The sequence below is a fragment of the Melanerpes formicivorus genome, unplaced genomic scaffold (assembly GCF_026170545.1).
Source record: "Melanerpes formicivorus ecotype bairdi unplaced genomic scaffold, bMelFor1.0.p_v2 SCAF_7, whole genome shotgun sequence".
Lineage (NCBI taxonomy): Eukaryota > Metazoa > Chordata > Aves > Piciformes > Picidae > Melanerpes > Melanerpes formicivorus.
Window position 1 is genome coordinate 4,400,324 of NW_027142359.1, and position 16,156 is coordinate 4,416,479.

At 41.7% G+C, this 16,156-nt stretch overlaps 1 protein-coding gene across 11 annotated transcripts in view; it reads left to right on the plus strand.

Moving 5' to 3' along the window:
* The window catches only part of FGGY (FGGY carbohydrate kinase domain containing), a 356,970-nt gene that overhangs the window by 276,166 nt on the left and 64,648 nt on the right, over positions 1–16,156 (plus strand). For all 11 annotated transcript variants that reach the window (XM_068140722.1, XM_068140721.1, XM_068140717.1 and 8 more), the window contains one exon: positions 2,504–2,607. In XM_068140722.1, the coding sequence (XP_067996823.1) occupies positions 2,504–2,607 (104 nt within the window). The remainder of the gene's footprint in view (positions 1–2,503; positions 2,608–16,156) is intronic.

A 16,156-nucleotide genomic window follows, 5' to 3' on the forward strand; every position in this document is an offset into this window, starting at 1 on the left:
ATGGCAATCCACTAAAGCATATTGATCTTTTAATAATGATAAAAGGGGGAGAGAAGAAGACAGAGAGGAAGTATTTTAAACTGAATTAAAATGTGAAATGATTTGAAATTAATAACTCTTGCAGTTGATGTGAAACTTCTGTTCTAAAAAGGTACTGCTGAGTGGTTTGTTTGCTGTGATTTGTATTGAAACATGAGGCTGTATTGTTTATGAAAATACATTTGCGACATGCTGACAATTCAGTTTAATAGTTGTGTTCTCTCTGAAGTGTGAATCATTTTTAACTCCTTTAAGGAATTATATTAGTGTTGCCTAGTACGGGAAATTGCCTTTTAGACAACCCCATCCAAACTTCTTAACATGAACTCATGCGTAGCTGTGTTTGAACAGTGAAAAATAAAGCAGTAAGAGGTAGAGGCCATTCTTCAGCTTTCTTTTGTTCCTTACAATAAATACTCTGTGTGACAGCCATGCCACAAACCAGCTAGGATAAAGGGACATAAGGACAGAACTGTGTGAAGTTTGTGTAGTTTTTGACCTTAATTTTCTGAATATTTAGGTAACTTCCATTGATGATAACATCTTGAGAACCATGGCAATCAGGATAAATCAACCCCCAACAGACCAGTGTATTAACAGAATCTGGCAGTGGTAACTTGAACAAGAAGGCAGTAATGACATGTAGCATACTAACCAGCCACCTAAACATGAGCCAGCAGTGTGCCCAGGTGGCCAAGAAGGCCAACAGCATCCTGGCCTGCATTAGGAATAGTGTGGCCAGTAGGAGCAGGGAAGTCATTGTGCCCCTGTACTCTGCATTGGTTAGGCTGCACCTTGAGTACTGTGTCCAGTTCTGGGCCCCTCAGTTTAAGAAGGACATTGAGATACTTGAAGGTGTCCAGAGAAGGGCAATGAGGCTGGGGAGAGGCCTTGAGCACAAGTCCTATGAGGAGAGGCTGAGGGAGCTGGGATTGTTTCACCTGGAGAAGAGGAGGCTCAGGGGTGACCTCATTGCTCTCTACAACTACCTTAAAGGTGGTTGTAGCCAGGAGGGGGTTAGTATCTTCTCCCAGGCAACCAGCACCAGAACAAAGGGACACATTCTCAAGCTGTGCCAGGGGAAGTTTAGGCTCGAGGTGAGGAGAAAGTTCTTCACTGAGAGAGAGAGTTGTTAGCCATTGGAATGTGCTGCCCATGGAGGTGGTGGAGTCACCATCCCTGGAGGTGTTCAGGAGGGGATTGGACGTGGCACTTGGTGCCATGGTCTAGTCATGGGGTCTGTGGTGACAGGTTGGACTTGATGACCTTTGAGGTCTCTTCCAACCTTGGTGATACTGTGATAATGTAACCAGCAGTAACACTTGGCATCTTTCACAGTGTCCAGGAAGTGCTTTCATGATTGGTTTTTCTTTTTTTTTTGGTAGCAGGATTGGCAGACTGGTCAGCAGACTGCACATTGTAGATGCAGATTCAATGCACAGTCTGGTGACCAGTTTGGCAGTTCAAAAGTAATGCTGCAGAAAAGAAAACGAACAAACAAAAGAATATTACTTGTCGGGCTGCCGAATTTTGCTTGGTACAGCACAATATGAATGTAGCTCAGGAGAGGGCAGGGTTTCTGTTTCATCCTCCTTCCCCATACCCCACAAAAAAGGGTGAATTAAGCAGGATTTGATGCATGCCGAAGCTTGGCTGTAGGTCTGTCCCATTCTGTAAGCAAGCTCCTGGCTCCTCTCTAACATCTCTGGAGATATTCAAGGTCAGGCTCGACAAGGCCCTGAGCAACCTGGTCTAGTGGAGAATGTCCCTGCTTACTGTAGGGAGAGTTGGACTAGATGACCTTTGGAGGTCCCTTCCAACCCAAACCATTCTATGATTTTGTCTCCTGATATGTTTCTGCTGCAGGCTGTGCTTGCTCAGTTTGTACTCCATCCTGTCCTGTTGTGCAAGCAGAAGTTCCTTAGAGTAAGCATAGTTCCTCTCAGGGAAGGAGTAATCTTCCTTTAGATGATTCTATCTCCCATGGACAGAACAGCAGCAGCAGTCAAGACAACACAACTGGCAGCCTTCGAGTCTCCTGCCAAGTTACCCCTTTCTCCAACTCATCCCCTGACAGAACACATCAAACAGTGTGTGCATGATAAACTGTGAACAAATAAACAGATCTGCAGCCTACCATAGTGCCTTTCACAGCAGAGCAGGCTTTTGTGCTGCATGTTAGTGTGCTGCCTAAGTGAATAAGGGTCAGGTTGTAGTCACGGTAACATGGGAAAATTGTCATGATAAACCTGAACATACAAGAAATCCACTTGTGTCCTCATGTATCTGGAATAAAAACCTGGTTTAATCTGCTTTGATAAAATAACTTTGTTTATTGACTAAACTTTCCTGATTTGTGGCAGTGATGTGAGATACTCAACATTTACTAGTGCACAGAAAAGGTCTTTTTTTTTAGGGTTGGCTTGTTGTTCTTCAGTACAGAATTTGAATTTTATTTTAATAGGAGTAATTGGAGCAGATGTGAAAGGACACAACCTGCCATGTGAGAACCAGCCAATTACGGCTCGAGTTGCTATGATCTGTGGAACATCTTCATGCCACATGGGGGTAGGTTGTATGCATGCTGCTAATTTGTACAGAATATGCTAACTGATGTTTTTGAAGGGAAAAATCACCTTTGTCTTTCTCACCCTTTTCCCTGACACTTTTTTCCTTTTTTTCTGGTAACTCTATCTTTAACTTTGGATATTAATTATATATCACTGTGCATTTGCTATTAAGCAAGAACGTTAATAGTAGTAGAAATCAATACTGAAAAATGACATGGAAAGTAAAAACCACGATGCTAGAGTGGCTGAAAGAGCATCTTGAAATCTGAGCCAAAGACTCTGAGGTTGAGTTATCCGTGACAAGCCTGTCACTAATGTGGTACAGAATAGTGTCTTTGGAGAAAGAGTGCACGTCTTCAGTCACAGCCCTTCTCCCCCACCTCTCCACTTAATCAATATAAATCCTTCTACCTCAGAAAGCTGCCCTGCTGTATAGAATTACGATACATATCATGACTGAAAAAAAGAAAGAAAGACCCTGATAAGCAATTTTCACTTTGCTAATTTTTCTCAGTGAATTAATACAAAAGCTTTCTCTGAGATTGCAATTAAAATTTAGTGTCTGCTTTTGAAATTTATAACTTTTTAAAATGTATGAGTCTGAAAGCATTCCATTTAGATAAGTACCCTTTTCTGCCACATTTTTTATTTAAAACTCATTTTGGTCTTAAAGTTAGACTGATTATAACTTGGATTTTTCCAAAACTAGCAAATGGCAATGGGAGTGGTAGAGGTGTTAGAGAGGACTGACATGCTTCGTGCACAGAGCTCCAGTAGAGAAAAAGAAAGGAAGCTGATAATAAAATGCCAGGCTTAACAGTAACTTGTTTTCTTAGTAACAGCACGAATATGTGGTGATCTTGAGCACGAATAAATGGTGATCTTGTCACATGGATTGCAGTTCAGTCAAACGTTTTAGCACATGATTGAATTTAAAAGATGTGAATAATCCCAGTATTGTGAAGCAGAGCATTTAACCTATTGGAATGTATTTAGATTCCTTCCTAAACAAGAGTTTAAAACCTCAAACTCCACCACTTGTAGCTTGATCTGCCTCTGAAAAACTACACTGGTATCTCTTCTCTTTGTAACAGGGCAGGTAGAGCAGCCTGCAAATGCCAGCTCTGGGGGGAAGAAGAGACCCTTTGAGCCTGACACTGCTTTTATTACTTCCTTTTTATTTTTTTGGTGGTGGTTTCTGCGCTTTCAGAAGAAGCTGTTTGTGTGAACTCTTTGTAACCTGTTTCATTTAGCTGAGTTAGTTTAAATTGTTAAAATGAGTTGGGTTAATAGAGACATAATACTGGACTGAAAAGAGCTGAGAAGCTCACAGACAGTTTCCCCAGAAGGTCTAAGGGCAATGTTGAGCAGCTGGAAATGGGCCAGCTGGCTTTAACATATTCCTGTAGTAGAGCTAGTTCTGGAGGAGGACATGCACATGGTTATTTATTAATTTTTACTCTATTTATATTGGTAAGATCTGACATAGACTCAGTTCACAACTCTAGTGAATTTTGCTTCCCAGACTAGAGCATGACATGTCAGTATAAACAGTGGTGTGGCACTTCTGTGCCATGAGCGACTTGGCTCTGTTAAATGTGCTAATGTCATAAAAGTGACATGGTAAAGTCCATATGAATGTTAATCAATCCTCAATCAGTGATGTCAGTCAGTGCTTAATCAAGGCCACAAAGATGATCTGAGGGCTGGAACACCTCTGCTGTGAGGATAGGCTGAGGGAGCTGGGGTTGTTCAGCCTAGAGAATTAAAAATTCTAGGGGGACCTTAGAGCTGCCTTCCAATACCTGAATGGATCCTACAGGTAGACTGCAGAAGGACTTTTCGTTAGGGTGTCTAACAATAGGAAAAGGGGGAATGGTTTGAAGCTGAGGGAGGGTAGGTTTAGACTGGATCTTAGGAAGAAGTTCTTCAGTACAAGGGTGACAAGACTCTGGAACAGGTTGCCCAGGGAGTTTGTGGATGCCTCTTCTCTAGGGGTGTTCAAGAGCAGGGTGGATGAGGCCTTGAGCAGCCAAGTGTAGTTGAGAGGTGTCCCTGCCCATGGTGGGGAGGTTGGAGTAGATGATCTCTGAGGTCCATTCCAACCGGAGCCATTCTATGATGTCATTAAAGCAACCCAAAAATCTGCACATCATAGACAAGGTAGAACCTTTCAAGGCCCTCAGTTACTTGACTGCAAACTCAGGAATAGATGCTTGTGCAGTTTTGGTTAGATTTAAGTAGATTTCTACGTGAATATATCTACTCAGCATTTTATAATTATTTCCTTAACTGCTTTCCTTCACTCATCTGCTCAGAGGTATAACAATCATTACCAGCAGACAATAAGCAAATTCTAAAGTTCTCTGGATTTAATCTGTGGAAGGACTTTGGTTGCTGTTCTTTTATCTATTACCTGCATAGACTGCATGAATTGAATGTAGAGCATACCGAGCAGTTGTATTTGTGTTCTAATGAGACCTATATGCAGCTGCATTTGGCTGAAATTAGCTGTTCCTTTTCTTAATTAGGGCTATAAAATGAAAGTATATTATACTTGTGTTTTGATAGAAATATATATTTTCTTTCTCTCCTGCACCAAGGGACCCTCAGGGCTACAGAGATTAATCATCGAGTTTAATTTAATGCAGTGGGAGAGAGACCTGTGTGGTCAGGCGGGCATTAAAAAGTGTCTTTGATCTGCTTCAGGTGCACTGAGCCCCAGTGAGCCAGCAACAATAATACCTTTGTGAGATGATCAGAGACGAGAGAGGGAGAAAATGGCCTGTGTGGAAACTCAAGGCCGTCCTTTGTTGTGGTTCTGGCAAACGAAAGAGCCAACTGTCAGGAGAAATTCAGAAAACAGAAAGCAGGGTGAAAGTATAGTTGGATTTCTTTCAAGGGATTGTAACAGGAAACTGGTCAGAAATCATCTGCTATGCCTCTCCTTTCCCCTGCCGTCCTCCTCTATTTGGTCAGGGCAGGGGTACTACTGTTATTGTATCTGCACTGGTGGAGCGTTTCTGTTCTCTGGACCAAATACTCCGTGAGTCACAAAGCAGGTACTGCCCGAACTCAGCTTTAAGCTTGAAGAGAAACTGCTCCATGACCCAATTTTTATTACCTCAAGGACTCAGGGATCTTGAACAAAAGACTTTGCTAATCGTGCCTTTGATATTTTGGAAAGTACAAATGTGGAACCTAATTTTACTCCTGGCTGTAATCGTTTTAATTTGTGGTAGAACTGCCATTTTTAAGTGAGAGTATGCTTTGGGATTAACCACTGACAGTTTGGGGTAAGCAGACACACACAAAGCATTTTGTGTTGATGTTGACATGCTTGAGTAACTCAGGAAAGAAGCAGAAAGCATTTTTTTAGTTAAGTTACTGATCCGAGTCCAGGTCTGAGTTGGTAGTTGCTGGAAGTCACTGCCACCTCAGGGCTCATCCATTATCCATGAGGAAAAAGAGAAGAGAAGATGGTTTTCTGAATATTTTTGGACAGTTATTCATTTTACATGATTCTCTGCTGCCTCCTTTGCCCTAGCAAATGTCACTGGCAGGATTTGCATTTGGAATGGCAAATAAGCTGTCCTTTTACTTGTGAGGGATTGGCCCTTAGTTTAGGGCTGGGCCCCATTTGCTGGAGCTTTGATCCCTCTGTGCAGCGTAGGTACACCTTTCAAAAGACAGATAATCAGCGGCTGACTTTTCTGAGTGGGGTGCTGCATGCCATCGTGCTTTGTAGACAGGGTCTCTAAGCTCCAGCACCCACATTTCAGTTTGCACCTTTTTAGGAGACTTCCCTTGTGTCACTATGGCAACTACACAAAACGTGTGAGTAGTTTTTCACAGTAAAACAGCAGCAGGTTTGAAGGATTGAAATATGAGCTTGTATATTATTCCTAACTAGCAGTTTGCATGGATCTAACAGACATATTCTAACTTCTGGGAATAAGGTAATTGGTTTCCCTACAAACCTGTCTTCCTGCCTGTTTTTATGGCATATTTTGAAGATTAAAAAAAAAAAATCCTTTCTTTTCTTCTGAAACCTTTATGTGATCAAAGGGATTTAGGGTACAGATCTCTGTATTCTCTTGTCCCTGTCCCAAACACAAGCATACTGCCAGTTTTGCAGATGTGCACAACCACCAAGAATTGAACTGACTTTCAGATGCCACTTAGCAAACAGCACAACTAACCTGAGCAAGCAGTGTGGCAGGGGACTTGTACACAGAAAATTCCTAGGATTGCTTGGACCAAGTGATCTAACAGTGCTGTTGCTTCTTTCTGGTAAATAAATCTTGCACTTTTCCATACCTGCTATCAGCATAGCACTCTTCTTGTAGTCACTAAATTCACATCACAAAACTTTTTTTCTCCCCCCTCAAGTAAAATGTTTCATTAGACTGTAAAGTCAAGGAGACTATGGGTTGGAGTAACCTAATTGACTGGGACCAGACTGGGACTGTTTTTTGGTAGCCAGAGGTTGTGAAAGGAATCTGAAGTAATTTAAAATGGCAAGCAGAAATAAATAATAGTTCTGGGGTGGGAAAATGGAGCCTGCTGAGGATTATGGAGTCACTAGGGAATAGTGCCTCTTCTCCCAGTCTACAACTTCCTTGGGGAACAAGGACTGTGCCTTCAGAGCTGCAAGATTCAGAAATAACAAAGCCCATTGTGAGAGAGAGCAGAGATTTCTTTTGCTATACCCCATCTTCTCTGGCTGTCTGCAGTATGGGGTCCTTGGTAATCTTTCCTCTACAGGGCATGTGCTATTGATGCATAGAATACATTCATAAAATGCATATCAACTCCTGCCTGCTCTGTGGTGAATTTGGCCCACTTGGAGATCTCCTTTGCACTTGTGTACACTGTGCACTTGCACAGGTGTTTCATTATGAAAATATTTGTCCTTCTTGCTTTAAATAGCACATGTGAAGTAGCCAGGGCAGCTTCTGGTGAGATTTCAGCTTACTGGGGCTTGGGGTTCAGAATTTACAGTCCCAAATGTGCCAGGTTTGTGTTCTTTCCTCTCCAGAGTCTCTGATATTTTTTGTCTTTGTTTGGTGATGTGGTCTGTGTGCTTCTACAGTCATTCCATCTTTATCAGCTCTATGTACACACAACTTCTTTTTTGGGATTGTCAGGGAATTTTTCTAGGTTTAGATGGAGTCTCTTCCTTTGCATCTGTTTTTGTTACTACTCTGACTCCTGTTGTTTGGAGTTGACTCACCTGCCTTGGTGCACAGTTCTCCCCCCCCCCCGATACATAGTTGGAAGCTTACAATGTAGTCATATTTTAAATTGGAAAGGCAGGAGTCTTATCATCTCTCTTTTCAGATTTACTACATGATTCAAAAGAGCTTGAGCAACTACACAAACAACGAACTAGGCAGAGCATTTTGCTGTCCCAGTGTTTACTATTTGGGAAGAATATCCCATGCTCTATTTTACCAAGCCTGACTAGTCTTTGCCTGTTTTCTGCTAAAGGAACTTCAGCCCAATTTGCTTATTCTAAATTTGTTCCTTTGCTTCTCATGATGACTGGCAAACACAATAGAGCTTCTTTGCTCCACAATATCCGCCCAAGCTGCCAGCTTTGTTCACACAAATAGAGTGTAAAGCACGTTTCCACCCCCAAAGCATGCACAGTACGTGTCCTTTGCAGTACATCCTGGAGTGGAGACTGCAGAGACATGCTGGCTCAAAGTGTTCTCATGGCCTGATCTCTGTAATCTCGGTGGGAGCCAGACCAGCAAGTGGATTCAGTGTATTTTGGCTCTGATACGATAGTCTCCTCTTCAGAACATGCCACGTTGTTAAAGCAGCAGACTTTTGAATAATTACTACACAGGGACTCCTCAGCTGCTTGAAGTCATCTGTGATGAAGAGAAAACTTGCAGGGACTAAACAGGCTGTTCCTTGCTTTGCCAGCTATCTAGTGGGATGGCACTGAGCAGCGTCGTTCTGGAGAGTGCGTCGGAGGACTGCGTGCAGCACTTCAGCCTCGCATGCTTCAGTCACTGCTGCACATGCATCCCTGACGTGAAACGTGCAGTCTCTAAGGGGACAGAGCCAGAAGCCACGTGTCTGAGTGCCAGCTGGCTGTGACCCGGGCTTTAGCAAAGGCAGCAATTTGTCCTTCTCCTGACCAGGGGAAGGGGGATGGGTTTGGGGGAGGGTCAGGCGAGTGTGGAAATGGGAGGGAGGAATGCAGTAGGGAAGAAAATAAAAGCAAACCTATTAAAGCTTGGGCAGCCTTGACAAGTTTTTGAAATGTTTTGAGAGCTTTATGAAATTGATAACTGCCTGCCCTCCTGTTTTTTTTTAATATCCTTTTCTATAAGGCCTGTTCTGCACATGAGTCACATAGCTGGTGTCTTTCAAATGGGAGAAATAAATTTGGATTGCAGGAGCCTCTCTCTTGCTTTGTCCTCACGCAGTTCAGTTCTGCTGGCTTATATATTGCATTTGGCAGCAGTTGTAGTGCTGACTTCCCAGCTAATGAAGATGTTTTACATTGAGGGAGGGCTGCATGAAATGAAAACCACATTTACCTCATGGCTGTTGTTACAGGTTGCCTGTCCTTAATGTACACAGATTTAGCCTTCTGAGGAAAAGGTCACAGACTCTGTTTAGGTGTCTTTTCAGACTATGGCCTTAGGAGGGTTATATATCTATAAAATTGCCACCTACTTGTCCCTTAAAGAAGTCCTCCACACCCATTTTAATGAGACTGTCTCTTTCTATGGTCTAGCATCCTTGGTTTGAAAAAGCAACAAACAAAACTAATATCCCCTTTGCTGGTATTAATTTGACATTGTATGTGTTGCTTGCTTTGTTTTGTTTTTAAAAGGCAAGAAGTAAAATATTTCTGCTAGCAGGGCATGTAAAAGATTGTTGCTTTTCTGACCTCCTTATTATATTAATAAAAGCTCGGAAGACTTCTGTAGTGGTGGGAGATCATGTGCAGGCTGCCTCCAAAACCCAAAGTACTTACTTGCAGAACTAGTAAACCACAAAGCTTAAGATCTTAAAATGTAAATAGGAAGTTGGAGAGTTTACTTTAGAGCCAGCAGTGGTGAGCCCATATAATGTTTATTTCTGCTTGCCTCCCAGCCTTTCCTAAAGTTTGGCAGAGATGAAAGGGAAGCTTTCTCAGTAAATGAGTTACTAAAAGTTTCTGTTCTGAGCAGGGTTCCTTTGTTCCTGGCCTGACACAATTCAAAGCTCCAGGTGACTGGGAGAATGGGATGCTGCTATTGAGTGTATGCTTGTCAGAGACAGCCCATGGCTTTGCGTGATCAGCCTGTTCAGGGGACTATAGCTGAAAGCAATACGGTGTCTATTGTACAGAAACTAGAGAATGCTTAGTGACAGAAAACTCTGCAGTCAACTTTTCTTCCCTTTTGTGAACAGATAGTTTGAGTTCAAAGGGTAGATGTGGACAGAACAAATGCTTTGAAAAATTTTCTGCTTGGAGACTTATGTGAAGGCTAATATTCCAGAGGCATCTCACTGGCATCAGTGATAACACTCGCTTTGAAAATTCAGACACAGACACGGTGGTTTCCATGCTGGAGCTATCCACAAGCCGCCCTGTGTAATACAGAGCCGTGTGTCGAGGTGTTGGATTTATAATACTGAACATTTCTGCAGTGTCTTTGGTGGTCTTGGGGTTCTTTGCAACAGTGAATGAATGGGGCAAGAGAGTAGGAACTGCTGTTCTAGTTTTACTAGAAGTACAGAGGTACTTGCTAGTTTAGTAGGTTTAAAATTGTTATGTTTTTACTTTTACAACCTTCAGCTATCCAGTACTTTGGGAGTCTATAACATCTGAGTTAGAAATTTTACCTTGCATGCTGCAATGATCTTCAATGTCTGAACTGACAGCATTTACACTCAACAGACAATAGTATATTGCACTGTAGTGTTAGCCAGACACCTGTTTTCTTCTTTCCCTGGATTTTCTATTCTTTTTGATGTCAACACAAAGGATATAAAGGCTTCAGCTGAGCTTCTTCCAGGTCTGTCTCCTCTTCTGTTCCTCTCTTTTTCCCACATTTTGCCTTAGAAAGGGTGAGCAACAGAGACTGAGCTTCTTAAGTACTTATGTTGACAGCAGTAAGATTTATCTGGTCTGACTGCCAGAAATATTGAGCTGCTTAATTTGGACCTCCTTAATTAAAGCACTGTGGGACTGAAGGTTACTTGTTAAGATGTAGCTCTGGAAGGTAGCACCTTACACCTTTATTTCCTCACTCTAACAATTTTATGTTTTAATAGGTTTTGGGGATTTTATTTCTTTTGTTGTAGGAAGGTGATTGCATTCTGGATTCTGTAGCTAGGAAAGTTATAAAATTGTCTTCCTTCACTGATGTTCAGATAGCGTAGCATCACGCCAGTGCAGGGGACATGGTAAAGCAACTTCATTTTGATGTGTTCTTTATATATTGTTCTTCTTGGGTTTTGTTCACAAATGTCAAGCAACAGCTGCAGCCCTTCATTTTAACAGATTTTTTTTTTTGTCTTTTCCTTTTCTGTAGTCTTCAAAGTGATGATATCAGGTTTGACAGGTACAGCACTCTCATCAACACTTCAAACCAACCACTTCTGCGTGCTCCTCTCTAGACCCGGAAGAATCTATTGAACTGAAGCCCACAGTCTTGAGCAAACCCAAGTGCCTTCCTGGAGATTTTTGTACTGAGGAGAGCTTGATAGGAGATTTCTCTCAGGTCACAGGCATATTTAAGTATAATAAATGGCCTTTCAGATCCTTTGTTTATCTTGGTTTTGCAAACATGAATTTACTATACAGCCTGCTTGTTCTGTGTGTCCAGATCTCATGGTGAGCAAAAAGGACTCTCTTTTGTGCTCCTTTTCTTAGCAGATCTTAACTGAACTGTACAGAACAATTGCAATACAAATGAGATATAATAGGGGATGTCCTTGGTCATCTGTTAGGTTGTCTCTGGGCCCTGAAACAATGAAGTACAATTTTCAAGGAAGTAGAATAATTGTATGAAAAACAATGTAATAGTTTTCTGTTGGAAAATTTTTAAATGGAGGGTGTACTTGGTATAGTAGGGTTCATGGCTGGGCTTGATGATCCTGAAGGTATTTTCCAATGTAAACGATTCTGTGATTCTACATTTGCAATGAATAGAATGGAATTTGGGCTCAGAGGCCCAGATGTTGTTTAGTCTTGGTGTTTTGCTGGATGATTCTGTCAGGTTGTTGCTTTTGCTTAGTTTACTCACTGGCTATAGAAGCATGAAGCTGGAGCTGTACAGAGATCTTTCTAATGAAAGCTGTGGTATGTGACTGATAGGTATTCAGAACTCTGTGGTCCAAGGTGGTATAGATGCAGTGGCATTTCTAAGCATCTCTTTACTTTTCTTAACACCATGTCCCTCAGCCAGGCAACCTTGGTCACTATTTAATAGGCAGTAGGCCTCTTTCTAGGGTTTTTTTTTAACCTCCCATTTCTGATTTTATTTGGCCACTATGAATCAGTAATTCTTCATCTGGTTTTCCTTTTGCTGCTCTGGCCTTGGGTAGGGGAAGATCTTACATAGGGACAGTTTGTGGTTTTATTTTTTTAGGGAGAAAGTAAATCTCTTCTCATGTAATCATCCTGGAAGCAAAATTAGGAGAAGCATTAGTTGCTGCTTTTCTCCTAGTGTCAGGCAGGAATCACAGTTTGTGCTGAGTTCATTGTTTATAACTGTGGGTGAAGGCCTGAGGTCCGCTCTCAGTGTTTACTCTGTCCTTGGGAGTTTGTCTTAGTAAGTGAAGCCTGAATAAACACCAAGTAAGGTTCTCAGGACTTACCCATTTAGTTATTCAAATGTTTAAAAATTATGTTTTAAATAGTGTGTACTAGCATCTCCCATATAATGCAGTTCTGTTTCCAAGAACTCAGGGATATTGCAGGAGAAGATTTATTTTACCCAGAAGTAGGAAACTATTGTTGGTAGTGGCCTTCACTAATAGAAAAGAAATACTTACCTAATAGTGAAAAAGGAAAATAAATCTCTTAACTGTATTATGCAATAAATAAAGGAGAAAGACCTTAAAGTACATGGGAAGGGCATTCAGAGTATATAAATATACCAGCCCTCATGTGAAAATGTTTCAGTTTTCCTTGGTATTTCCCATTGAGGTTTTGAAGAATAATTGTTCTCTGTAAATATTAAGGTTAGGAATAATATCTGCATGTCAAAAATCCATGAGTTTTCTATTTAAATGCCACATTTGAATTTTCTTTCCTACCCTTGACTTGAATTTCTGTCATATCAACTACTAAGCTCCAAGTTCTTCAGGACTGTCAATATCTGATACAACAAATTGGACTGAGGTCATCAAACTTCGACTATTTCACATGCATCTTAGAGATAACTATGAAAACACTGTGCAAGTGAAGACAAGGGTCTTGAGACACAATCTGCAGGAAAGTTTGAGACAGGACAGCTCATTATCTTCCTACAATTCTGCTATTTGCTGTCTGGAAAAGGGAAAGGGTCAGCGCTAGAAACATCTTATACAAACAGTTTTGTTGTGTGCTGGCCCAGCATGTCACAATAGCCACTGTGACAAGGTGATAAGAACTGGCCTTCCTTGGCCTTGTGGATTATTCTTCTGTGGAGACTTCTAAAACCCAGCTGGTTGCATTCCTGTGTGTCCTGCTCTAGGTGATCCTGGTTTGGCAGGCAGGTTGGACTCAATGATCTCTGGAGGTCCCTTCTAATCTCTAACATTCTGTGATTCTGTGTTTACAGAGATTGGCTGGGAGGCTTGGTAGGCTTTTCTTAAGTACCATTTGGAGGTGGAGTTCTTTTTGTATCTGGTGAGGGAGGTACAGCATCCACCAGTATTTGTGACCCATCTATTCCATGTACGCAGATCCAATACCTGAAGGATTGCTTCTTACAGGAGGGCTGGAGAGGGACTTTTTATAAGGCTGTAGAGCAGTAGGACAAGGGAGAATGACTTGAAGCTGAGTAAGAGTAGGTTTAGACTGGATCTTAGGAAAAATTTCTTCAATACAAGGGTGGTGAAACTCTGCAATAGGTTGCCCATGGAGATTGTGGATGCCTTCTCCCTGAGGATGTTCAAGGCCAGGTTGGATGAGGCCTTGAGCAGCTGAGTCTGGTTGCGAGGTGTCCCTGTCCTCAGCAGGGAGGTTGGAGTAGATGATCTCTGAGGTCCCTTCCAACCTAAGCCATTCTGTGATTCTGAGAAAGAATTACCCTGTGTTCCATTGTTCTTCCCTAAGTCACTATTGGCCATTGTTAACAACAGGTTAGCAGGCTGTGTGGATCTTTGTTTTTGACTTTTTATTGCTTTAAACTTTGAGAAGAGTTTAGTTCCTCTTGTGATAAGCTTTTGGGAATTTAATTTACCACAGCTGCAGACTGTAGCGTTACAAAGCGTGTATATAAAATGGCCTGCAGTTAGTTGTCTGTGCAGGAAGATTTATAATCTTCACATAAACTGGCATTTTGTGACAGTGAGTATCTACATCTGTCATTGGAAGAGAAGTAAAAATAAATGGGTGGTATAAATTGTTCTGGCTCATTTGAGGGCCTGTATCCCCAGTGAGCTATTGTTGTGAGAGGCACAGAAGTAACTGCTGTGAGTCATGGAGCAGCATTGCTTTAGCAGGGGACATTATAGCACTTCAGCAGAGAACAGGAGTGGAAGCTGTAGTGTAACCAGACAACCTTTCAGTCCATTTATCAAAACACTTGTAGTTGCCATTTCAAGGAAGGCGACACAGTAAATATGAGCCAAAAAAAAAGAGTTAATCTGTATATCTGTACCCAGACATTTCACTAAATAAAAGAATAAAATAAATCAATGCAGAACTGCTAGTGCTTAAGTGCTTAGCAAAAAGCTTCTGAATCCATCACAAATGTGGGCTGTTTTGGTTTTATTTTTTTCTTGTTTTGGATCTTGAAAACAATTTAACAAATCAAAGGTCTTTTGCCAATTTATGTAAGAAACTTTGACCTTTGGGAATGCAAAGAAAAGATGATAGGCTGCTGTGCGTGTATACTTTCCCAAGCTGAAACACAAAATGTGCTCAGTGTCAGTGGACACTGATAAAAGGCACAAGTAAATGTATGTGAACATTCAAGCTTGGAACAGTCAAAATTCATCTAGTTTAAAGGTTTTGTTTCAAAGCTGAGCATTCATTCAGGGTCTTTGATAAGACTTTTGAACTTCTTGCATCTCTGCAAGATGGAAAAGCAGATGGAAATGGTGGACATTGAATGCGTCTGGAATGATTACTCATTAATTCATTCTTATTTAACTTCTTCCAGAGCTGAAACTCTTAAGTTGTACCAGACTTAGTTCCAAGTTTACTTCCTTGAATAAATGCAGAAGGTTAACTTCATACCCAAGGAATAAAAACTTAGGGAGGTGCAGATTTTCTGTTGAGGACCCCAGTTTTTCTGCTACTGGGGAGAGCGAGCGCAGGGACAGTTTTAGGAATGGATGCTGTGCTTAGACTTGTGTCTACTCCCTGATGTGGTCTTCTGGAGATCTCTCTCATCTGTGACTCTGAATGACCTAGCAGCTAATCTGAAACTGCTCTCAAGAGCCTTCTGCCTTCTCCTTGTGCTGTTAAAGAAATTGTTTGATCCACTTGCTTCAGACTGTCTGTGGGACAGATCTCAGTTCTTGGGTCCAGTGTCTCAGACATCTGACAGTTCCTCATAAACCTCTGCTTTCTCCAAAGAAACAAGTACATCTACCCCCTAGCATCTTTTAGTTTATAATAATTTTAGAAAGTCATCTGTTTAATCACAACCAGTCTCCCCACCCCATTTGTCTCAGAAGACCTTTTTTACCAACCTGGGTTTTGTTGCCTGTTGCTAAATCTAGAAGTTAGATTTTATTGCTCAAGTTTTTGGTTCATTGTTTTCAGTTTTACCTGAACAGTGTTCAAGACTCATCCCTTTATAACAGGAGTCTCAGGGTCCAACTTCCAAGATGGTAGAGCTACCTAAGCTGCCATTCTTTTCCATCATATATGAGGTTAGTGATCCTGATTTATATGACTCCCTTAATTTTTTTTTAGTGCTTCACAGATGGATTACTCACATAAATGCAAATATGAGACTCTGCTGCTCACAGTGAAGGAAACCCTCACTGGTCAGAATCACAGAATCATAGAATGGTCTGGGCTGGAAGGGGCCTTCAAAGGCCATCTAGTCCAACCCCCCTCTGCAGTCAACAGGGGCATCCTCAACTAGACCAGGTTGCCCAGAACCCTGTCAACCCTCACTTTGAATATCTCCAGGGATGGGCCTCCTGCCACCTCCCCAGACAACCTGTTCCAGTGTTCCACTAACCTCATAGTAAGGAACTTGTTCTTAACATCCAATATAAAGCTACTTTACTCTAGTTGGCAGCCATTGCCTCTCATCCTATCACCACAGGCTTTTGTAAACAGTCTCTGTCCATCCATCCTGTAGGTCCCCTTCAGGTACTGGAATACCACTATTAGGTCCCCCTGGATTCTTCTATTTTCC